The 22,441-nt window shown below is 36.4% G+C and overlaps 1 protein-coding gene across 4 annotated transcripts in view; it reads right to left on the bottom strand.

The window, feature by feature from the left end:
* Positions 1-22,441, bottom strand: part of LOC123542405 (sprouty-related, EVH1 domain-containing protein 2-like) — a 44,124-nt gene that overhangs the window by 12,807 nt on the left and 8,876 nt on the right. For 3 of the 4 annotated variants that reach the window (XM_045328247.2, XM_045328267.2, XM_053544112.1), the window contains exons 3-4: positions 13,264-13,432; positions 1,277-1,321 (exon numbers count right to left, since the gene is read on the bottom strand). In XM_045328247.2, the coding sequence (XP_045184182.1) occupies positions 1,277-1,321; positions 13,264-13,432 (214 nt within the window). The remainder of the gene's footprint in view (positions 1-1,276; positions 1,322-13,263; positions 13,433-22,441) is intronic. The other variant, XM_045328258.2, reaches the window with a different exon arrangement.

Raw genomic sequence — 22,441 nt, 5'->3', positions numbered from 1 at the left:
GTTTTTTTTAAGTTGATTGCAAATTGTATAGGAAGTGGTAAATCATACATAAGAGTAAAAAATATGGTGCATGCAGGGCGATCCCGTTTATTACACGTAATTAATTAATTAATTAATTTTAGACGTACTTCACAATGCACTTCATTATTGCACCACAGCTGCCACTGTGTCATATAGCTAGTCAACAGTTTACTGTCTCACATAAAGTCGGTGAAACCCATTAAATAATTTAAGACTACCTATTTATATAAGTTCACGCCCGATTTTATTAATACTCTCAAGTTCTCTTAAGTCGAAATTTAAGACGATAATACCTAGTCACTGCTAAATGAAACTAGTCTACAACAGGTACAAATCTTACTGAAAATTTAACATGAAATAAGCAATCCTCCAGTGACTGCAGTGGTAACTATAACTGACTTCCACTCACTTGGCTCTCACAGCCATGAGTTAGAAACCTGACTTGGATGTTGACTTCTTTCAAGCTCATTCTAGCATAAAACTGCTGTTATTGTCACTTTTCGGGTGTGTTTTAACAGGAGAGAATGTGTGTTAACAAGGAGATTCTCGCGCTCGCGTGCTGTTATAACAACTTTTATTGTGTGTGTTCCGTGGCAAAGTGTAAATGCCATTCAGCCCCAAAACGGATAATTCAAAACGAAATGACGTCAACGTAAATAAACAACTCAGACATTCCCGCGCATTTCGTGGAAATTTAATGACGTTGAGTGACAATGTATTTATTTATCAGTTTTTACGCGTTTTATGCTAGAATAGCGTTAGCCCATGTTCATTTCGTGTTATAACATCTGCAGAATCCCTCCGGATACGTTGGTACCCTCGCCCTAACGGGCTCGGGCACCAACCAATCCCTGGGGATTCTGCAGATGTTATAACACGAAAAAACATGCGCTATCCCTACAATATTATCTGCAAATGTCACTGGATAGTGTTTGAAACTACATTATGTAGTAATGTAGATAATGCTGCAAATTTCAATCTGCAATCACTGTTACTTAATTGTAACCGGAATAAAATTGTCATGAATATTACTCCATTAGTTTACCTATCAGTCTACTGTACGCTAAAACATTGAAACTACATGTAAAACAAAACACAACGATATAACTGGGTGGCGGGTGTATAAGGAAAGTCCCAAAAAGTATTTTATAAATAATCGTAACAGTTCTAAAACATGTCTTAAAGTCTCAATTCACAAAGCAACACAAATACACATATTAAAACAAATATTAAAATATGTTAACAAAAATGTTACCATCCGATGGCTGCGTTTCCTTTGTATCAAGAACAGTGTACCAAACTTACCAAGATTAACAGCAATATCCAAGCAGCACAAACAAACAGAGAAAAAGCAGCAAGGTTAGTTCTATGAAGAAGATTGGTTCAGCACAATAAAATTTTGCTTGTGTTAAAAACAAAAGCTGTGTGAAGATAGTGCGCTTGACTATTTCGATTTGGAAGAGTGAAATAGGGTATATATGAGGACTGTAGTGAATAATTCCCATTTGCAGAAGAAATAGATTACTTATTGAGTTACATTTCATGAAGATCCATCAATGGATTACTTTGTTAGGTGGGACTTTATTGATTGTTAAATAATTAAAGGGTAATAACTCTTGCTATTGAAGTGATCCTGATGGAAGTTGCGCATGCTTCACCGCTCTACAGTGATCTACATTTACGCAAAATCTTCATGAAGATCCATCAATAGGTTACTTAGATACAATCAAAAATCCATATTACCAAATCAAGGGAAAAAACTCTGCTTTTTCATGGTCAAGGAGAATAATACTTAATTTCAACAAAGGCCATAAATCATATGCTAATAAATAATTATGTGAAGTTTGGTTATCTCAGATTGTTTGGATGGACTAATGGAGGAACACACACACACACACACACAAACAACAACATAACAATATACCTCCACCTTCGGCAAGGAATAAACAGGGGTAAATTTCATTGGAATATTTCTTCATATATATTGTGTATGTACCTCATGTCAACAATTATGATGTTAGTGATGATGATCATGTGAAACAGCTATCTAAAGCTTGATTCAATTCAATTTTGTAATAAAAGAGATAAGGCCAGAGTTCTTTGATTTTTCGTTACTCAGACCTGCCGACCCTATTTTCCGTCATTTTCGAAAAAAATAAAAATTGAAATTTCAAAATTATTTTCGGGCGACGATCGATGTTTTGCTGCATTCTATTTTCCGTCATTTTCGAAAAAAATAAAAATTGAAATTGCAAAAATTTCAAAATTTTCAGGCGACGATCGATGTTTTGCTGCATTCTGACGACGACGACAACGTCGATATTCGTCAGCACATTATCCGTCAGTGTCATATAGGCGCAATTTCCGCTCAAATGGAAGCGTCTCCCGTACGTAAACAAAAACTTGAGTGAAATTTAAGATTGTCTTTGAACGATTTATGCGCGATGGAAAAGCGGAATATTTGGTTTGTGATCTAGCATAGACAATAAAACAACGAAAAACAAGTTCTGTAAAGGTTACGGTCAGTAACAGTGTCTCAAAATGTTAGAAAAACATAGATTTACCCGACGTAAATAACAACGGCAACATTGAATGTGAATTTGACATGCCTTTGGCAGTTATATATTTACATGAGAATGACGTATAGGAGCAACAAAGTGCTGCCAAAGGAGTCATCCGTTTCAGATTTTGGGGGTTTTTTTTTAACCAGGAGGGAAAGGGGCCCAGGCCTGTGATTTGGAGCAAAAACAGCTCGGTGTTTGGGCAAAGGGGAATAAAAAACCTTATGTAAGGTCAGTTTTTGGGGAAAACTGCATAATTTAAAAGATATTTTCTGAGGGAAGGACCCTATTATGAAGGGGATAAAACCCTGTGATATGCTTATGAAGACATATATATATATATATTACAAGTTGCCTGATTGGAGGTATTTATCTATATATTCCATTGCATACAAATCCTTTTCAGGGACCTGTCTAGCTACTTATGCTTTCAGTCATTTTCTGACCATTGAATATAAAATAAAGAGTGGCCCGACTTTGAATCACGTGCCCCTGACCACTGTGGGATCGAGCCCCACTCAGGTCATCATGTGAAAAAGATATCCAGCTGGCTGACGGAAGGTAGGCCATTCTACCGAGATGCCAATTCTTGCCTGAGATGATGCCCAGAGGAGTACCTGGGGTCTTCCAGCACCATTTAAGTCTGGAAAGTCACCATATGACCTATAAAATTGTGTCAGTGTGACTTATAACACAACAAATAAATATTAAAATGTATTAAATAAAGATCTTGGTCAGAAAAGTTTATGAATTAAAAATAAAAGTATGCACATGCTAAAAATGAAAACAGCCGATCAGACCATGAAAATTGCTATTCAATCATCAATTTAATACTCGTCAGAGATGTTATGACCAAGGGCAAATAGTACCCATGCCCAAAGAGTGATTTTGTTAAAGTTTTTGAAATCATCAATTTTATGTTCAAGATAATAAAAAAGTTAAACACAGAATGGTAATTTTCTTTGTATTACATGTTAAATGCGTATTAAAGTAGTGTTAAAATCCTTTCAGGCAACACATTTGAAGTGATCACTTATCGTCTGTTGTTTTAGTAATTTTACTGCCTTTTTATTTTTTTCCCTCCTCCTGTCAACATTTTTCTGCCCAAAATCCGAGTAACAAAAAAAAAAAAACTCTGGCCTAAAGTGAAAGTGCATCAAAATTAAACCAGCTGACGATGCAAATACAGAACAAGTAGGATAGCTCTCCATTTACTATGTATAATGAAGCTCTAAAATAAATGCTTATAGAAAATAAATTTCTATGTATTCTACAGTATATATTACATTCATCAAGCATACAGTTTCTTTACCAGGAGGAGTTAAACTAGAGGACAGGACACCTAGTAAATAAATGCATGTAATGACCACCTTGACCTTGGTACTAGGCACAAATGAACTACTTTATGATGTTTAATTTCTTTTAGTAAAAAAATACATAAGTATCATCAAAGACAAAGTCACCTCTGGCCTGTAATTGCAACATAATAGACTTAACTGCTAAAACAAGACTCACTGGTAGTCTTGAAATTCTTTTATACAGATCATTAATTTTGTACAAGTCATTGTTCTCATACTAGTAAATAGACAAGCCCAAAATCCCTTGATCACTCCAACCTTAACCTTATTCCTAGCAGTGAATATCCTAGCCTTACACTGATTTGCACACACTTACGTAAGCCAGAAGGTAATTAACATTTTTAGTCACTGTACACAAAAGTTCTACTGTTCTGGATCAATGTGACTTTGACCTTTGACCTACTGACCTCAAAATCAATAGGAGTCATCTATTGGTCATGATTAACCTCCCTATCAACTTTCATGATCCTAGGCCCAAGTGTTCTCGAGTTATCCTCTGGAAATCGTTTAACTGTTCCGGGTCACTGTGAAATTGACCTTTGACCTACTGAACTCAAAATTAATAGGGGTCATCTGCTGATCATGACCAACTTCCCTATCAAGATTTGTGATCCTACGCCCAAGCATTCTCAAATTATCGTCAAGAAACTGTTTAACTGTTCTGGGTCACTGTGACCTTGACCTTTGACCTCAAAATCAGTAGGGGTCATCTGCTGGTCATGATAAACCTTCCTATCAACTTTCATGATCCTAGGCCCAAGCATTCTTGAGTTATCATCCGGAAACGGTTTAACTGTTCTGGGTCACTGTGACCTTGACCTCTGACCTACTGACCTCAAAATCAATATGGGTCATCTGCTAGTCATGACCAACCTCCCTATCAACTGTCATGACCCTAGGCCCAAGCGCTCTTGAGTAATCATCCAGAAACGATTGGTCTACATACTGACCGACATCTGCAAAACAATATACCCCTCCTTCTTCGAAGGGGGGCATAATTAAACATATAAATATGAAGTGCTGAATTCAGGTCAAAAGAAGTGCAAATTTTAATTGTAATTAAATCGTCACTTAAAATCTATTTCGTTACATCAGCATTAAATTTTACTTTCACAAATGTTTGTGGGGACTGGTTATGGTACACCAAGGATTTCATTCAGTGAAGATGGCAATTTAACACAAGTACAGACATTGTCCAAACGCAAAAAATGACTAAACATGATAATATTTTAAAATACAATGTGATGCTGTCTGCATTATTAATACTTTCCCATCAAACAGACAATGGTTTTACCAGAACAATTTGCTCGTCATAGTCATGCTAATAATATCTTTGGCAATTATGTAAAAGAGAATGCCAAATGAAAAGCAGTGACCTTGTCTGTCAAAAAAAGGAAACAGAAAATTCGAGGACTCCCCCACCACCCTACATAGGAACTGGGTTATTTTGCACGAAACGTGACCTTATCTTCGGAAATGGAGGAGGACAATAAATGACGTGCAATGTTTTGTGTGCATTGAATAATGAATGAATGAAGTCCTATGAACAACAAACCATGACCTTATTTGACAAGAACAATAACATTAAATGAATGACACATATAGATCAAAACTCAATCAAAAATCTTGTAGGATATATAACTACATGTATAGTGCTGAATGAAGCAAAGTTCATTCACATAAAAGGTATGTTTTTGACTGGTTAGTATCTGATCTGCATCTCTCACTTTAGAAAAAAAACATGAACAATAGCAAACTGCTTTTATTTATGAGAAATCCTGTCTATTACCTTCACTGCTAGTGGCCATATACCTATTTCAAAACGATGTTGTCTTGTTAAAATGTCTGTCTTGTTTATGCAAACAGGTCTTAAAAAAGCAAAAATCTTATCAGATTCTGCTTCTAAAGAAAGCTTGAAGCTGCATAATATCAAAAGTACCAGTAGAGCGAAGGCTTATAACAAATGGAAGTCAGCCTGAAGTTCAAACACTGTTCTGATTGCAACACCTGTGAACCCAGAAGATGCACCAGCAACAACTTTTCCAAGGAAACAGATTGAAACTTTGATCCAATGTTATAAAATTGTTTGGTGACCAGTCTTTGAATGCTGCTTTGTCATTGGTCAGTATCAAGACTGAAGTCAAAATCAACCAATCAGATTCTAGAGTAACTGAAACTGGTCTCCAAACTAAGCTTGCTATAATCTTGGAACCTTGATTCAAATGCTTCACAGTCAAGCATAAAACTGAAGGTACTATTTAATTGGGTTTTTTCTCGTTGTTTTGGATTTAACGATATTTTTCAACAGTATTTCAGTCATGTAATGGCAGGCAGTTAACCTAACCAGAGTTCCTGGATTCTGTGCCAGTACCGACCTGTTCTCCACAAGTAACTGCCAACCTCCCCACATGAATTATCAGAGGTGGAGGACGAATGATTTCAGACACAATGTCTTTTATCAAATCGTCACGGAGAACATACGCCTCGCCTGGATCGAACTAGCGACCCTGCGATCCTTAAAGAAATGCTCTCCTGAAGATACTATTTAAGACTGCTTGAATATTCTCTTACAAATTTCAAGCAGGTGTAAATGAATAGTCCTCAATAATGTTAATGACCTTTATATTGGAGGAGATGTGAAATACAGAAAATGCTCAGTCAGTCTGTCAGTAGCCACACAACAATTTACTACAATTTCATCAAGTGGCTCAATTTTTTGTTCATGTGGTTCCTGCAATGCAGTTATTTTCTTTGTAGGTATAACTCTAAGTTCTGTAACTCTATTTAATGTCTAAAAGCAGCTCTAAAATGTTTTGAGGCAGTGTGACCCCTGCCCAGAGCAACAGGACAATGCTTTGTTTTAAGGGAAGTCAAAATGAATACAAAACGTAATTTTCATTTTTATAAAGATATACAGCAACTTGAAATATCAATTTTACATAAGCGTGACTGTCTCAACACATGTCATTATTTATACCGGAAACGAGCATCCATCAAACATGCATATTGTAAGACTATTAGATGAAGGGTCGTCATTCATATCTGTTAACATTAACATCTTTGAATAAACTTTCCTAATAACTGACATTCTATTTTTGTATCATCTCTCATATACCGGTATATAATATTAACATACGCTTAATTTGTCTACACTACTAATTAAAATATTGTAATGATTTTAAAATTTCATTCTGTAGTTTTGATGAAAATAAATTATTTGGTAAATCTTGTCATTTCTGTATTAAGAATATTTTGGGAAAAAACTAAAAAAAAACAAGAGGGCCAAGATGGCCCTAGGTCGCTCACCTGAGAAACAAACCATAACACACCATAATTTGACCTAGTGATTTCATGGAAAAAAAATATTCTGACCAATTATCATTAAAATTGGAGCAAAAACCTTGAGTACAAATAAGTATTTTCTTTGATTTGACCCAGTGACCTACTTTTTGATCCAAGATGACCCATATACAAATTTGACCAACATTTCATCAAGGCAATCATTCTGACTTAATTTCAGGAAGATCAATCGGAAAATATAGCCTCTATTGCATACACAATGTTTTTCTTTGATTTGACCTAGTGACCTAATTTTTGACCCCAGATGACCCATATTCAAACATGACCTAGATTTTGTCAAGGCAATCATTCTGACCAAAATTCATGAAGATTAATTGAACAAGAGCTGTCCGTAAGACAGCCAAGCTCGACTATTCGAAGTACTGTCACAGAAGCAGGAAATTATTACCCAAAATGTTAAATATCAAGAGTTTTAAGTTCGAAACGGGGCATAATTTGGCCAAAATGAAGGTCAGAGTTATGGGACTTGATGCCATCAACTAGTTTAATAACCCCGAAGAAACATGTTAAGTTTCAATTCCATATCTGCATTAGTTTTGGAGATAGTAACTTGCATGTAAAACTTTAACCAGAATTTTCCAAGTCCAAAAGGGGGCATAATTTGCTCAAAATACATGTTAAGAGTTATGGAACTTGACCCAGTGTGGTTGGTAACTGACCTAGAAAAAGAATAAATAAGTTTCAAAGCTATATGCCTTTTGGTAATAGCTGTATATACTTGCATGCAAAACTTTAACCAGGATTTTCTAAGTCCAAAAAGGGGCATAATTTGCCCAAAATACATGTCAGAGTTATGGGACTTGATTCTATCAACTAGTTTTATAACCCCGAAGACACATGTATGTTTCAATTTAATATCTGCATTAGTTTTGGAGATAGTAACTTGCATGTAAAACTTTAACCAGGATTTTCTAAGTCTAAAAGGGGGCATAATTTGCTCAAAATACATGTCAGAGTTATGGGACTTGACCCAGTGAGGTAGGTAATTGATCTAGAAAAAGAAAAAATAAGTTTCAAATCAATATGCCTTTTAGTAATAGCTGTATGTACTTGCACGCAAAACTTTAACCAGGATTTTCTTAGTCCAAAAGGGGGCAAAATTTGCTCAAAATACATGTCAGAGTTATGGGACTTGACCCAGTGAGGTAGGTAATTGATCTAGAAAAAGAAAAAATAAGTTCAAATCAATTGCCTTAGTAATAGCTGTATGTACTGCATGCAAACTTTAACCAGAATTTCAAGTCCAAAGGGGAAATTGGCCAAATACATGTTAAGAGTTATGGAATGACCAGTGGTAGGTAATTGATCTAGAAAAGAAAAGTAAGTTTCAAGTATATGCTTTTAGTAATAGCTGTTGTACTTGCATGCAAACTTTAACCAAATTTTAAGTACAAAAGGGGCATAATTTCGCCAAATGAAGGTCAGAGATATGGGACTTGGTGCTATCAACTAGCTTTATAACCCCGAAGACACATGTGAAGTTTCAATTCAATATCTGCATTAGTTTTGGAGATAGTAACTTGCATGTAAAACTTAACCAGAATTTTTTAAGTCCAAAAGGGGGCATAATTTGCTCAAAATACATGTTAGAGTTATGGAACTTGACCCAGTGAGGTTGGTCATTGACCTAGAAAAAGAATAAATAAGTTTCAAAGCTATATGCCTTTAAATGCTAGCTGTATGTACTTGCATGCAAAAACTTAACCAAGGTGCGACCCGACGCCGACACCGATGCCGACGCCGATGCCAGGGTGAGTAGAATAGCTAGACTATTCTTCGAATAGTCGAGCTAAAAATACAGCCTCTATCGCACACACAAGCTTTTTCTTTGATTTGACCTTGTGACCTAGTTTTTGACCCCAGATGATCCATTTTCGAACTCGGCCTAGATTTCACCAAGATAATCATTCTGACCAAATTTCATGAAGATTAATTGAAAAATACAGCCTTTATCGCATACACAAGCTTTTTCTTTGATTTGACCTAGTGACCTAGTTTTTGACCCCAGATGACCTGTTTTCGAACTCGGCCTAGATTCATCAATATAATCATTCTGACCAAAATTCATGAAGATTAATTGCAAAATACAGCCTCTATCGCACACACAAGCTTTTTCTTTGATTTGACCTTGTGACCTAGTTTTTGACCCCAGATATCTGTTTTCGAACTCAGCCTAGATTTCATCAAGATAATCATTCTGACAAAAATTCATGAAGATTAATTGAAAAATACAGCCTCTATCGCATACACAAGCTTTTTCTTTTTATTTGACCTAGTTTTTGACCCCAGATGACCCATTTTCGAACTCGGCCTAGATTTCATCAAGATAATCATTCTGACCAAAATTCATGAAGATTAATTGAAAAATACAGCCTCTATCGCATACACAAGCTTTTTCTTTGATTTCACCTAGTTTTTGACCCTAGATGACCCATTTTTGAACTCGGCCTAGATTTCATCGACCAAAATTCATGAAGATTAATTGAAAAATACAGCATCTATCGCATACAAAAGCTTTTTCTTTGATTTGACCTAGTGACCTAGTTTTCGAACCGAGATGACCCATTTTCAAACTCGGCCTAGATTTCATCAATATAATCATTCTGACCAAAATTCATGAAGATTAATTGAAAAATACAGCCTCTATTGCATACACAAGCTTTTTCTTTGATTTGACCTAGTGACCTAGTTTTTGACCCCAGATGACCTGTTTTCGAACTTGGCCTAGATTTCATTAAGATAATCATTCTGACCAAAATTCATGAAGATTAATTGAAAAATACAGCCTCTATCGCATACACAACCTTTTTCTTTGATTTGACCTAGTGACCTAGTTCTTGATCCCAGATGACCCATTTTCGAACTCGGCCTAGATTTCATCAAGATAATCATTCTGACCAAAATTCATGAGGATTAATTGAAAAATACAGCCTCTATTGCATACACAAGCTTTTTCTTTGATTTGACCTAGTGACCTAGTTTTTGAACCCAGATGATCCATTTTTGAACTCGGCCTAGATTTTATCAAGGAGATCATTCCGACCAAATTTTATGAAGATCAGTTGAAAAATACAGCCTCTATCGCATACACATGCTAAATGTTGACAGACAGATGACAGACAGACAGACTATGGACGCCCGACATCGAGCAATCAGAAAAACTCACCTGAGCATTGCTCAGGTGAGCTAAAAAACATTTCAGAAGCATGTGACACAATTGTTATCCTATGGCTTTGTGAGAACGTTAACACTATAGCTCTTTACCTTCATTCAATGGACCGTTTTATTGTAGTATAAATGTTAATTTACATTTTTATGAATGAACATGACACCATGCCCTTCATTGTAGACTTGGCCATGTTTCAAGTTTTCCATTATGATTTAATAGCACAATAGCCATTGACCCCAGTAACAATGCTAGGATAAAATTGCTGTTACCATCTGCAAAATAAACATTAAACCCATACCCTGCTAAATTTCTAAAATGGACTGGTCCATCATTCAATTTGGGCAATACCATTTATTATTCGAAGGGATGTTCACTGAAAATTAATGACTGAACAACGAACAATGCAGACCATGTTCAGCCTGCACAGACAATGCAAGCTGATCTTGGTCTGTGCTGGTCGCAAAGGCAGAACCACTTGCCAGCAGCAGACTGAAGGTTATTAGTATACCACTTTACATTTAACTATGTAACTTTTTAATAAATCTATATGAATGACCATTGTTTGTGTTACTACAACATTTTTGTTACAATATTTGTGCTTAATTAGTTGAAACTCTTTTCCTTTTAGCACAAAAGTGAAGTAATGTTGAAGCTTGTTCACAAGGAGAACCCACGCAGCAAGGTCACGACCCTGGCAGGGATTGAACCTTGAACCTCCCTAGCTGAACTGTCACAAACTTACAATACTACCATTAGCAATTTACACACAACTGATTTGCAAGTGTTTGTTTGTTGTTACTTCTGCACTGTAATTAAATCCTGAAACTAGTTTTAAAATAGTTATGTTTTGTGTATCACAGATAAATAGGTTACCACTTGCATGTATTTTTGAATATGCATTTCATTGCAATAGGAGAACCATAATGTATAAGTTTTGTAGAGAAATCATAGTTATTTGTTGACAATATTTTCTCATAATTTTAGGCTTCTTTTCCCAATTCTAACTTCTAAAGCAGTATTATTACCACATACATCTCTTAAAACAAATAAAATCTTTTAATTACCCTGCCAAAAATTTTACTCGACTACAACGGTTTTGCTTGAAACGTCAGAGTAACATAATTATTAACGGTATGTAAGTTTGAGAATTAGTAACCAGTCAAATAATATGTGTTGCAGACCAATGTGAACAATTATGTTGCTAATCAACAGAAAATAGTATTTATAATTTAACAGCTCAGATATGAAACTTCTTAACATTTAGCTTGCTGTCGGCAAGTGACTCTGCCTTTGCAACCAGTGCAGACCAAGATCAGCCTTCATTTCCATGCAGGCTAATCATGGTCTGCACAGTTCGCTATTCAGTCAAAATTGTCAGTGAACAACCCCTCCATAATAAGTGGTTATGCCCAAATTGAATGATTGACCAGTCCATTTTAGAAATTTAGCAGGGTAAAGGTTAAATAATTTGTATCATGCTCAAGGTCAAGGTCTTACAAAATAGATGAAGTACTTTATGATGTAAGATTATTTTTTTTAATCTCCACAACTATTAACTTTGATGTATGTCATTCGAAACATTCCCCGTGCATCTAGGAATGTGTCCATTAAACCACACAGTGCTCCCTCAAAAATATCAGCTTATATCTACAAATGGGACAAAAGCTCATAGAACACGAAATGTCCCCCTTGATGCATTCAGTAATTGCACAAGAATCAGAAATTATTTTTTTGTCTCTGTGCACAAAAGTTCTACTGTTCTTGGTCAAAGTGACCTTGATCTTTGACCTATTGACCTCAAAATCAATAGGAATCATCTGCTGGTCATGATAAACCTCCCTATTAAGTTTCAAGATCCTAGACCCAAGCATTCCCAACTTATCGACCAGACACATTTTAACTGTTCCTGATCACTGTGACCTTGTCCTCTGACCTACTGACCTCAAAATCATTAGGGGTCATCTGCTGGTTATGACCAACTTCCATTTAAAGTTTTGTGATCCTAGGCCCAAGCGTTCTCAATTTATCGTCTGGAAACGGGTTTACTATTCCAGGTCACTGTGTCCTTGACCTTTGGTCTACAGACCTCATAATCCATAGGGGTCATCTACTGGTCATGATCAACCTAACTATCAACATTCATGATCCTAGGCCCAAGCGTTCTTGAGTTATCATCCAAAAACTGTTTTAACTGTTCTGGACACTGTGACCTTGACTTTTGACCTACTGATCTCTAAATCAATAGGGGTCATTAAATTTTGCTGGTCACAACCAACCTCCCTATCAACTTTCATGACCCTAGCCCCAAGTGTTCTCGAGTTATCATCCAGAAACCGTTAAATTGTTCTCGGTCACTGTGACCTTGACCTTAGACCTACTGATCTCAAAATCAATATGGACCATCTTCTGATTATGACCAACCATCCTATCCACTTTCATGATCCTAAGCCCAAGGGTTCTTGAGTTATCATCCAGAAATGGATTGGTCTACATACCGACCGACCAACCAACATCTGCAAAACAATATACCCCTCCTTCGGAGAGGGGCATAAAAATATCAGAGGGACACTTTTAGTGAATAACGTTCCGTTAAAAGTGCCTTTAAAATATTTATCTGTAAATATTTAAGTGTCCGAAATGATGTGGGGTTCAACATGCATAAATTTCAGGACATACTTGATGAACATGAGCAAATTAATTATTCTGAGGTAGCACAAGGGACATGTTTATTCTACATTTTTATTATAAATCTACAAAAATGCATTTATTTTGTTTATTGTGTGTTGATACTCACCATCAGTTAAATCAGCTACCGCTTTTCTTATACCCTTATCAAATGCCTTGGCATCATTGTAACGTTCAAATGTCAATCCAAACCTTTTATCTTCTATGTGCCAATGGTGAAATTTCGGATTGGGTTTGGTGTAGCAAATGTCTTTTTTAATATCACATTTCAATACAACCTGCAAAACAATGAAAAATTACAATTATATGACCTTAAAAGACAGATTTAACTATTGTATAATTATCCTGTTGGAATGATTTGCTGATTTGAGTTTTACAACCCACCAACACAGTGCAGATTATATTGTGCCAAAGAGGACTAAAGATATTGGCATCACATCTCATTTACACTGCAATAAAATATGTAAGAGCTGTCTGTAAAACATCACACTTTACTTTTCTCAGTGCTGAATTAGAGCTTTGCCAGTAAAAACTTTAACCAACAAGAGCTGTCTCCATAGGATGACACATGCCCCCGATGGCACTATGCAATCGAAGTTATGGCCGAAGTTAATGTTTGGCCTTTGACCTACTAGACTACTGATCTCTGCAGGACCACTTTGTGCCTACTATTCCACACTTTCATGCAAAGCAGGTTTGATTTTAAAATCATGGATTGTAATAGAACCAACAACATTGACACACCCCTCCATTCAAGGGGGCTATAAAAAATAAGGACCTTATATAACGTTCATAAAGTGACCTTTAACCTTTGATTTAACGGATTGGGTTCAACTGCCGCACGTGACACATGTCATTATTCTGTGGTACACAATGGCAAGTTATTTGACATATATCATCTACAAAGATTATGGTACTGGGAACCACCATCAGTAATCACTATCCTTTCTAATATCAAATGCCTTGGCATATGGTAACGTTCATGAAACGCAAACCTTTCTTCTGTGGATGTAAATTCATGGTTTTTGCAAATCTCCTTTTACAAAATTAATGACACCGAAAACAAGAAAATTACTGATATCCTTTAATGTTTAAATGTGAACCTTACCTGTTGGAATGGTTTGCTGTTGAGTTGTAACATACAGCCAACAGTCAATTTGAAATTCATGCCAAGAGACAAAGATATGGACCACACGATTTCACAGACTAAGAAATAGAGAAGACTGTCTTAAAAACACTTACTCCTCTATTGAGGGCATAATTAAAAAATTCTATTTAGGTTAAAAAAGGGGCATAACTCTGTTAAAATTCAAGCAGAGTAATGGGTTTTTTTTTCTCCTGGTGTATTCTTTGATAGTCAATAACTACTTTAAGTTTCAAGTCATTAGCTTTGATAGTAACAGAGATATTTGACTTTATCAAAAACTTTAACCAACGGCAATGCTGGGGCAAGTTGCAAAAGCTCCACTTTTTCTTCGAAGTCGAGTTAAACATGAGATATGGAATCAAGTGAAAACTTTTATACCTGCTGGAATCACAGAGATACTGCAAAACCAAGTACTGTTGCAAGAGGATCATGAATGCAAGGGTAAGACAGTGGTTCCAATTCTTTTCATATACAAGTTGTCCCAGAAGCTAGCAAACCAATAATCCCGGACTTCTTAGCTGGCTCAACTTTTATTCTGATATAACTTATTAAACAGAATTCAAACCAAGCCCAATATCAATACCTTGTTGAATGGGTCTTCAAATCTGCTGGAAAAATAGGCCAATACGACAGACACAATAAGCCATTAGTGTCATTAATATGGGATGGTACAGGATGGTATGGAATTTTCCTAAAACAATACACTAGGGAAATAGCTTTTTCCTTTGTCTGATTGCATTCATGCTAAAGCTACTATAATAACCTATACAGAATATGTTCCTATTCACAATTCTTTATGAATGAGGAAATAGACAAACAAAATAACTTATCACAACTAAATAGTTAACCACAAAGGAACACTTGAAAAGGCAATTCAGTTGATACCGACAATAATATATTTGTATATCCTGACCTAATTTTTAATGAAGTGCCATAAACTTTATTGTAATTAGATCTCCTATGCTAAAAGTATTTCATTCATATTAATATGTAAATGTTGGATGTAAACAACCTTTTACAGGACAAGGTTAAACAATGACCTATTACTGACTTAAGAGAATTTTCTTTATGTTAAACAATGCTGCACCTGTTGAAGGACAGCAATCTTGATTATTCTAAAGACTTGTCACTGAATAAGTTAAATGAATGACTGCAGAAGTCGAAAAAGGGACATAACTTTGTGAAAAAGTTCCACAGAATTAACAAACCTGAGCATGTCCCTGCATGTGAACTAGTTTGTGAAATTTCGATCCATTCCCAAAAATGGTTACTCAGATATCATTTTACTTACCAAAAACTGACATGACATGACGAAAAACGGGCTAAAACTGAAATAGATTTATTGAACCTGAACCTTGCATGTCAGCTCATCACAACAAGTAAATCTGTGAAATTTCTAACATACAAAGAACTGCTAAGTCAAATTTATGCAAAATTGAGTTATGGGTCCTAAGCATTGCATATCAGATCATCAGAGTGAACAAATGTGTGAGTTTCATCATTAGCGGCTACTGAGATACCAGCTTACATACAAAAACTTAACCAAATCGGGACGTGGACACTGACGACTATGAATGGGTGAATGCAAAAGCTCTACCTGTCAGATCAAAATACATCCCTCCTTTTACAGCTCTATCATGTCTTTCCCTTTGAAGAGCTTCAACACAATTCTAGCTTTATTTATCTGATATCAGTATCACACAGTGTGGGGATGGGGTATAAGTTATTACAAACTGCAGTAAAGACTGGCAGACACCCCCTACAGGTCCCATTCATAATAAAATCTATAAGAAGATCCTTTGGAATTAAGCATAGAATGCAACCAAGCAAAACAATAGCTGGCTCATGAGTCTGTTCATAAGGGGTAATTTAGTAAGCACAACATCCCTCATGCCCCCTGGCACAGCTTAAGCGGAATTCTATAGCAAAGATATTGAAAGGACCAGAAAATATAATAACACTGAATCCTATAAGTTCCTTTACCCAATCCAATTTTAAAGTAAACTAGACCTATCAGTAACCCCAGACAGCAGCTTCTCAGAGGAACAGGGGTATTGAAAATATGATACATTGCATTTGTATATTGTAGTTTGTACATGCAGGGAGAAAATGTACAAAGATGCATAAAAATATTTGTGCAAAACTGTGCAAGAACTCCAAATTTCATTGCTGTACCTTAAAAGAAGAAAGTAGGTCAGTATAAAGTCAAAATCAAGGTCACTGAAAGTCAATTTTGAGATGTGTGTAATTCAAAAGTGTACAAGTGGTCCAAATTGTATGGCAATATCTTAAAACAAGAGGGCCATGATGGCCCTATATCGTTCACCTGTTATCATTGCACTTGAGGACAAGAGGGTGCTCAGAAAAAATATCTAAGTCCAAAGGACAGGAACAACAAAGGGAAGAAATTTAACCAAAAAGAAAAAAAAATCTTACAAGGTATAGATATGTTAAAATACACCTAAAAATTGGAGGTACCATCCATGTTGTACCACAGAAAACTGATCTCGTGTTTTTCCCTATGGCCAAAATAAAAAAAGTTACTAAAATTAAGCTACATGTATTTATAGTTACATAAAAGGGAAGTAATTAAAAAAAAAAAATATTGTAACAGGACAAGAGAAGGATCTGCCAAATAAATCTGTTGACATAAATGAAATTTCAGATCAGTATCTTCATTAGTTATGGATACAAAAATTTTAATTTGAAATAAAGGGAGGTAATTTGACATAAAATCAGTCCATAGTTATCTACCCTGATTGTCTCGGTCCAACTAATAACAATAATGAAATTTCAAATAAGTCCTATAAGTACTTACTGATATAAATCCATTTTGATTACAATCAGGGGAGGTAATCAGATATAAAATAACTATGGAACCTATGATTGGATCTGATTTGTCATGGAATCCAAGATTTCTTGTTGTTGAAGGCATTTTGGAAGTTTGTATCAAATAAAACCATAAATGAAGTCCCTATATGGCTGCAAAAGCCAAAATAGCCAATTTTGGACCTTCAAGGGGCCATAACTCTGGAACCCATGATGGAATCTGGCCAGTTGAAGAAAGGAAGCAAGATCTTGTGGTGATACAAGCTGTGTGCAAGGTTAGTTAAAATCAAATCATAAAGCTGCTATTGTGCAGACAAGGTCAAAATAGCTAATTTTGGCCCTTTCAGGGGCCATAACTCTGGAACCCATTAAGGGATTTGGCCAGTTCAAGAAAGGAACTGTGATCTTATGGTGACACAAGTTTTGTGCAAGTTTGATTAAATTCAAATCATAAATGAAGCTGCTATTGTGCAGACAAGGTCAAAATAGCTAATTCTGGCCCTTTCAGGGGCCATAACTCTGGAACCCATAATGGAATCTGACCAGTTCAAGAAAGGAACCGAGATCTTATGGTGATACAAGTTGTGTGCAAGTTTGGTTAAAATAAAATCATAAAAGAAGCTGCTATTGTGCAGACAAGGTCAAAATAGCTAATTTTGGCCCTTTCAGGGGCCATAACTCTGGAACCCATAATGGAATCTGGCCATTCAAGAAAGGAACCAAGATCTTATGGTGATACAAGATGTGTGCCAGTTTGGTAAAAATCAAACCATAAATACAGCTGCTATTGTGCAGAAAAGGTCAAAATAGCTAATTTTGGCCCTTTCAGGGGCCATAACTCTGGAACCCATAATGGGATCTGGCCAGTTCAAGAAAGGAACCGTGATCTTATGGTGATACAAGTTGTGTGCAAGTTTGGTTAAAATAAAATCATAAATGAAACCACTATCGTGCAGACAAGAAATTGTTGACGCACGCACGCACGGACGAAGGGTGATCACAAAAGCTCACCTTGTCACTATGTGACAGGTGAGTTAAAAAGAAGAAAGTAGGTCAGTAGGTCAAGGGACCATGTTATCACTAAGTGTCATCAACTAGTTATACTTAACAGCATATGAAAACTAGAAAATGCTTTTGTAAAAAAGCGCATGTCTCCCCAAATGCAAAGTCCTATAGGCAAGAAGTCAATAGGGGTCAGGAGCAAAAGTCAAAGAGACACTGATGGTTGGCTGCAATAGGGATCATCTACTTGGCATGTCCAGTCATCCCGCTAAATTTCAACACTCTTGGCCTAGTGGTTCTCAAGTCACTGTTCAGGCTCCTGTGACCTTGACCTTTGATCAAGTGACCTCAAAATAAATAGGGGTCATCTACTCTGCATGTCCAATCATCCTATTAAGTTTCAACATTGTTGGTCAAGTGGTTCTCAAGTTATTTCCAAAAAATGATTTTACATGAACAGGCCACTGTGACCTTGACCTTTAATTGACTGACTCCAAAATCAATAGGGGTCATCTACTCTGCATGTTCAATCATCCTATGAAGTTTCAACATTCTGGGTCAAGTGGTTCTCAAGTTATTGATCGGAACTGGTTATCAATGTTCAGGCCCCTGTGACCTTGACCTTTAACGGAGTGACCCCAAAAACAATAGGGGTCATTTACTCTGTATGAACAATCATCCTATGAAGTTTCAAAATTCTGGGTCGAGAGGTTCTCAAGTTATTGATTGGAAATGGTTTTCCATGTTCAGGCCCCTGTGGCCTTGACCTTTAACAGAGTGACCCCAAAATCGTTAGGGGTCATCTACTCTGCATGACCAATCATCCTATGAAGTTTCATCATTCTGGGTCAAGTGTTTCTCAAGTTACTGACCGGAAATGGTTTTCAATGTTCAGGCCCCTGTGGCCTTGACCTTTCACAGAGTGACCCCAAAATCGTTAGGGGTCATCTACTCTGCATGACCAATCATCCTATTAAGTTTCAACATTCTGGGTCAAGTGGTTCTCAAGTTACTGACAGGAAATGGTTTTCAATGTGCAGGCCCCTGTGACCTTGACCTTTAATGGAGTGATCCCAAAATCGATAGGGGTCATCTACTTTGCATGTACAATCATCCTATGAAGTTTCAACATTCTGGGTGAAGTGGTTCTCCAGTTATTGATCGGAAATGGTTTTCCATGTTCAGGCCCGTGACCTTGACCTTTGACGGATTGACCCCAAAATCAATAGGGGTCATCTACTCTTCATGACCATTCATCCTGTGAAGTTTCAACATTCTTGGTCAAGTGGTTCTCTAGTTATTGATCGGAAATGGTTTTCAATTTGCAGGCCCCTGTGACCTTGACCTTTGACGGAGTGACCCCAAAATCAATAGGGGTCATCTACTCTTCATGATCAATCATCCTATGACGTTTCAACATTCTGGGTCAAGTGGTTCTCTAGTTATTGATTGGAAATGGTTTTCAATGTTCAGGCCCCTGTGACCTTGACCTTTGACGGAGTGACCCCAAAATCAATAGGGGTCATCTACTCTTCATGATCAATCATTCTATGAAGTTTCAACATTCTGGGTCAAGTGGTTCTCTAGTTATTGATCGGAAATGGTTTTCAATGTTCAGGCCCCTGTGACCTTGACCTTTGACAGAGTGACCCCAAAAACAATAGGGGTTGTCTACTCCAGCAGCCCTACAACCCTATAAAGTTTGAAGGTTCAAGGTCAAATGGTTGTCCAGTTATTGCCCGGAAATGAAGTGTGACGTACGGACGGACAGACAGCGCAAAAACAATATGTCTCCTGGGGGAGACATAATTATTGAAGTTTTTTTTACAATGCAATTCTATTTATATTTGAAACATATAAAGAGCCTTAACTTTGTGAAAAATCATTCAAATGGAACGTGCTTTGCACAGGCACAACTTCACTTGGTACCAATGATAATAATAACAAGGTTTGATTATAAAGTCTGGCACAGGTAGACTGAGAAATAGTGCGGACAATTTACATTATGAAGAAAAAATTAATGAAGGACTATAACTATGTGAAAAATCATTCTAATGGAGCATGCTTTGCACACGCACAACTTGAATTGGTACCAATGATAATTACAAGGTTTGATAAAAGTCTGGCGTATAAGGACAGAGAAATAGCGCTGGACAGACTGACGGACAGACGGACAAAGCGGCAACTACATGCTCGCCCTTCGGGAAGCATAAAAATCATCCAAATGGGACCCTCTCCGCACATGCACAACTAGGCTTGGTACTGATAATAATTACAAGGTTTGATAGAAATCTGGCAAATAATTGCTGAGAAATAATGCAGACAGACGGATGGACCATGGACTGGAATCCAGTATAGCCCCAAGATACCAGTATCTGGGGTATAACAAGATTTCCCCCTACAATCAGGCTATGACACTCCAAAAACAAGCATCCGCCACAAAGCAATATGTGAATCATCATTTCTATAGTATAGACAACAGGATGTTAATTAGGTGAAAACACATGCACCAGTAGTAGTTACTAAATCATTCATGATGTTAGTCTCTCTCTCTCTCACACACACACACCTAGATTTCCCACTGAATATTTTCTACCATACTGGAAAAATGCCGACAAAGTTTACCTGTCTTTTGTTAAACAACTTAATGTTACACAAATTATGTAGGAGTGTTTCACATTTTATTCATTCATAATATTTACCCTGGAAAATACTTGCTTGGTAAAAACAAATCCAACATACAAAAAAATTGATGTGAAGAAATGTGTCGTAGGATACCAATGCACCCACATAAGGTCACAGTCCCATGGATATTATGCCAGTGGTATGGATATAAAGAATTTTCCTCAAAAAACACCAAGATCAAAGGAAGTAAAAGTAAAAAAAATACAATTTTGTTTAGTTGTGGGTGGGGGCAGGGGGGAGGGAATCCTAAATGAAATCCTAGGTGCATAACTTCACATGCTGAACAACATTCCTATAAAGTTTCATGATGCCAGATAGAGTATTTTTTTAGATGAATGTGACATGAATGTTCAGGTCCTTTATGCATATCTTTTACTAAGTCTTGACAATGGCCAAAACTAGGATTTGGCTAACAGAAATTTAAAACAAAACCCCATGTGCACCAAGTCATGTGCCTTTCGTTTAAACATCTGATAGGAACTAGATCCCAGTTTAGACTTAATTAGTCAATGGCCATAATTCTGGCATGGCTGAGTGAAATCTAAAACAAATCGGTTTAATCCTATGGTGCAAATCTTCATATATGCTGAATACTGATTCTACACTGTTTCATGACTCAGAAATGTGTGACACAAACTTTCAGACGCTTAAAACGCACAAAATTGTGCATCAAGGAAAGCCCTGCAACAATATTAATGTTCTAACACTATTTTTAAGGATATTATAACATTTTTAACTGAAAGTCTAAATTTGCAAGTAGATTTTCAGATTTAGCAAGTATGAAAAAAAAAACTACTTGTTAAAATTTGCAAGTGGTCAAAAAAGTTAAATATGAGCCCTGTAGATACCAACAAAAGCCCCACCTACCAGTGCCATCGCTCGTCTGCAAGTGCTGGACAGTATGTAAGAAATGAGTTACAGATCAGAATTTCTAAGTACAAAAAGGGCCATAATTCTGACAAAATGTAGGTTAGAGTTATGGTTCTCAGCCTACATTGTCATATCATGATGATAAACAAGTGTGCAAAGTTTCAAAGCTGAAGCTCTTATAGTTTTTAAGCAAGAAACTCAAAGTTTCTAAATACAAAAAGGGCCATAATACAGACAAAATGCATATCAGAGTTATGATTCTTGGCCTACACAGTCAGCTAATGATGATAAAGAAGTGTGCAAAGTTTCAAAGCTGTAGCTCTCATAGTTTTTGAGAAAAAAGTGGACCTAAACAAAAAATTTAACCAAGAAACCAAATTTTTTAAGTACAAAAAGGGCTATAATTTTGACAGAATGCATATCAGAGTTGTGGTTATTGGCCTGCATAGTCATCTAATGATGATTAACAAATGTGCAAAGTTTCAAAGCTGTAGCTCTTAGTTTTTGAGAAAAGGTGACCTAAAAATTTTAACCAACACTGACAATGATGATCAAGTGACGACAATTCCTCGTAGATTTTTTTCAAAAACCAGACGAGCTAAAAATAGTAGTTTGATGTAGCATCATGTGACAGACCACACTATGCTGCAGCTGTTATTTGCATTTATTCGGCCCGCTCTGTAATGTTTATACACTAGCCTTTATTTTTACTGACATGTAGTAAACTACTAATACTAGTATTTAATATAAAATA

This window comes from Mercenaria mercenaria, chromosome 1 (assembly GCF_021730395.1).
Source record: "Mercenaria mercenaria strain notata chromosome 1, MADL_Memer_1, whole genome shotgun sequence".
Classification (NCBI taxonomy): Eukaryota; Metazoa; Mollusca; class Bivalvia; order Venerida; family Veneridae; genus Mercenaria; species Mercenaria mercenaria.
Note: the sequence above shows the minus strand (reverse complement) of the source record. Positions and strands in the feature narration are given on the sequence as shown.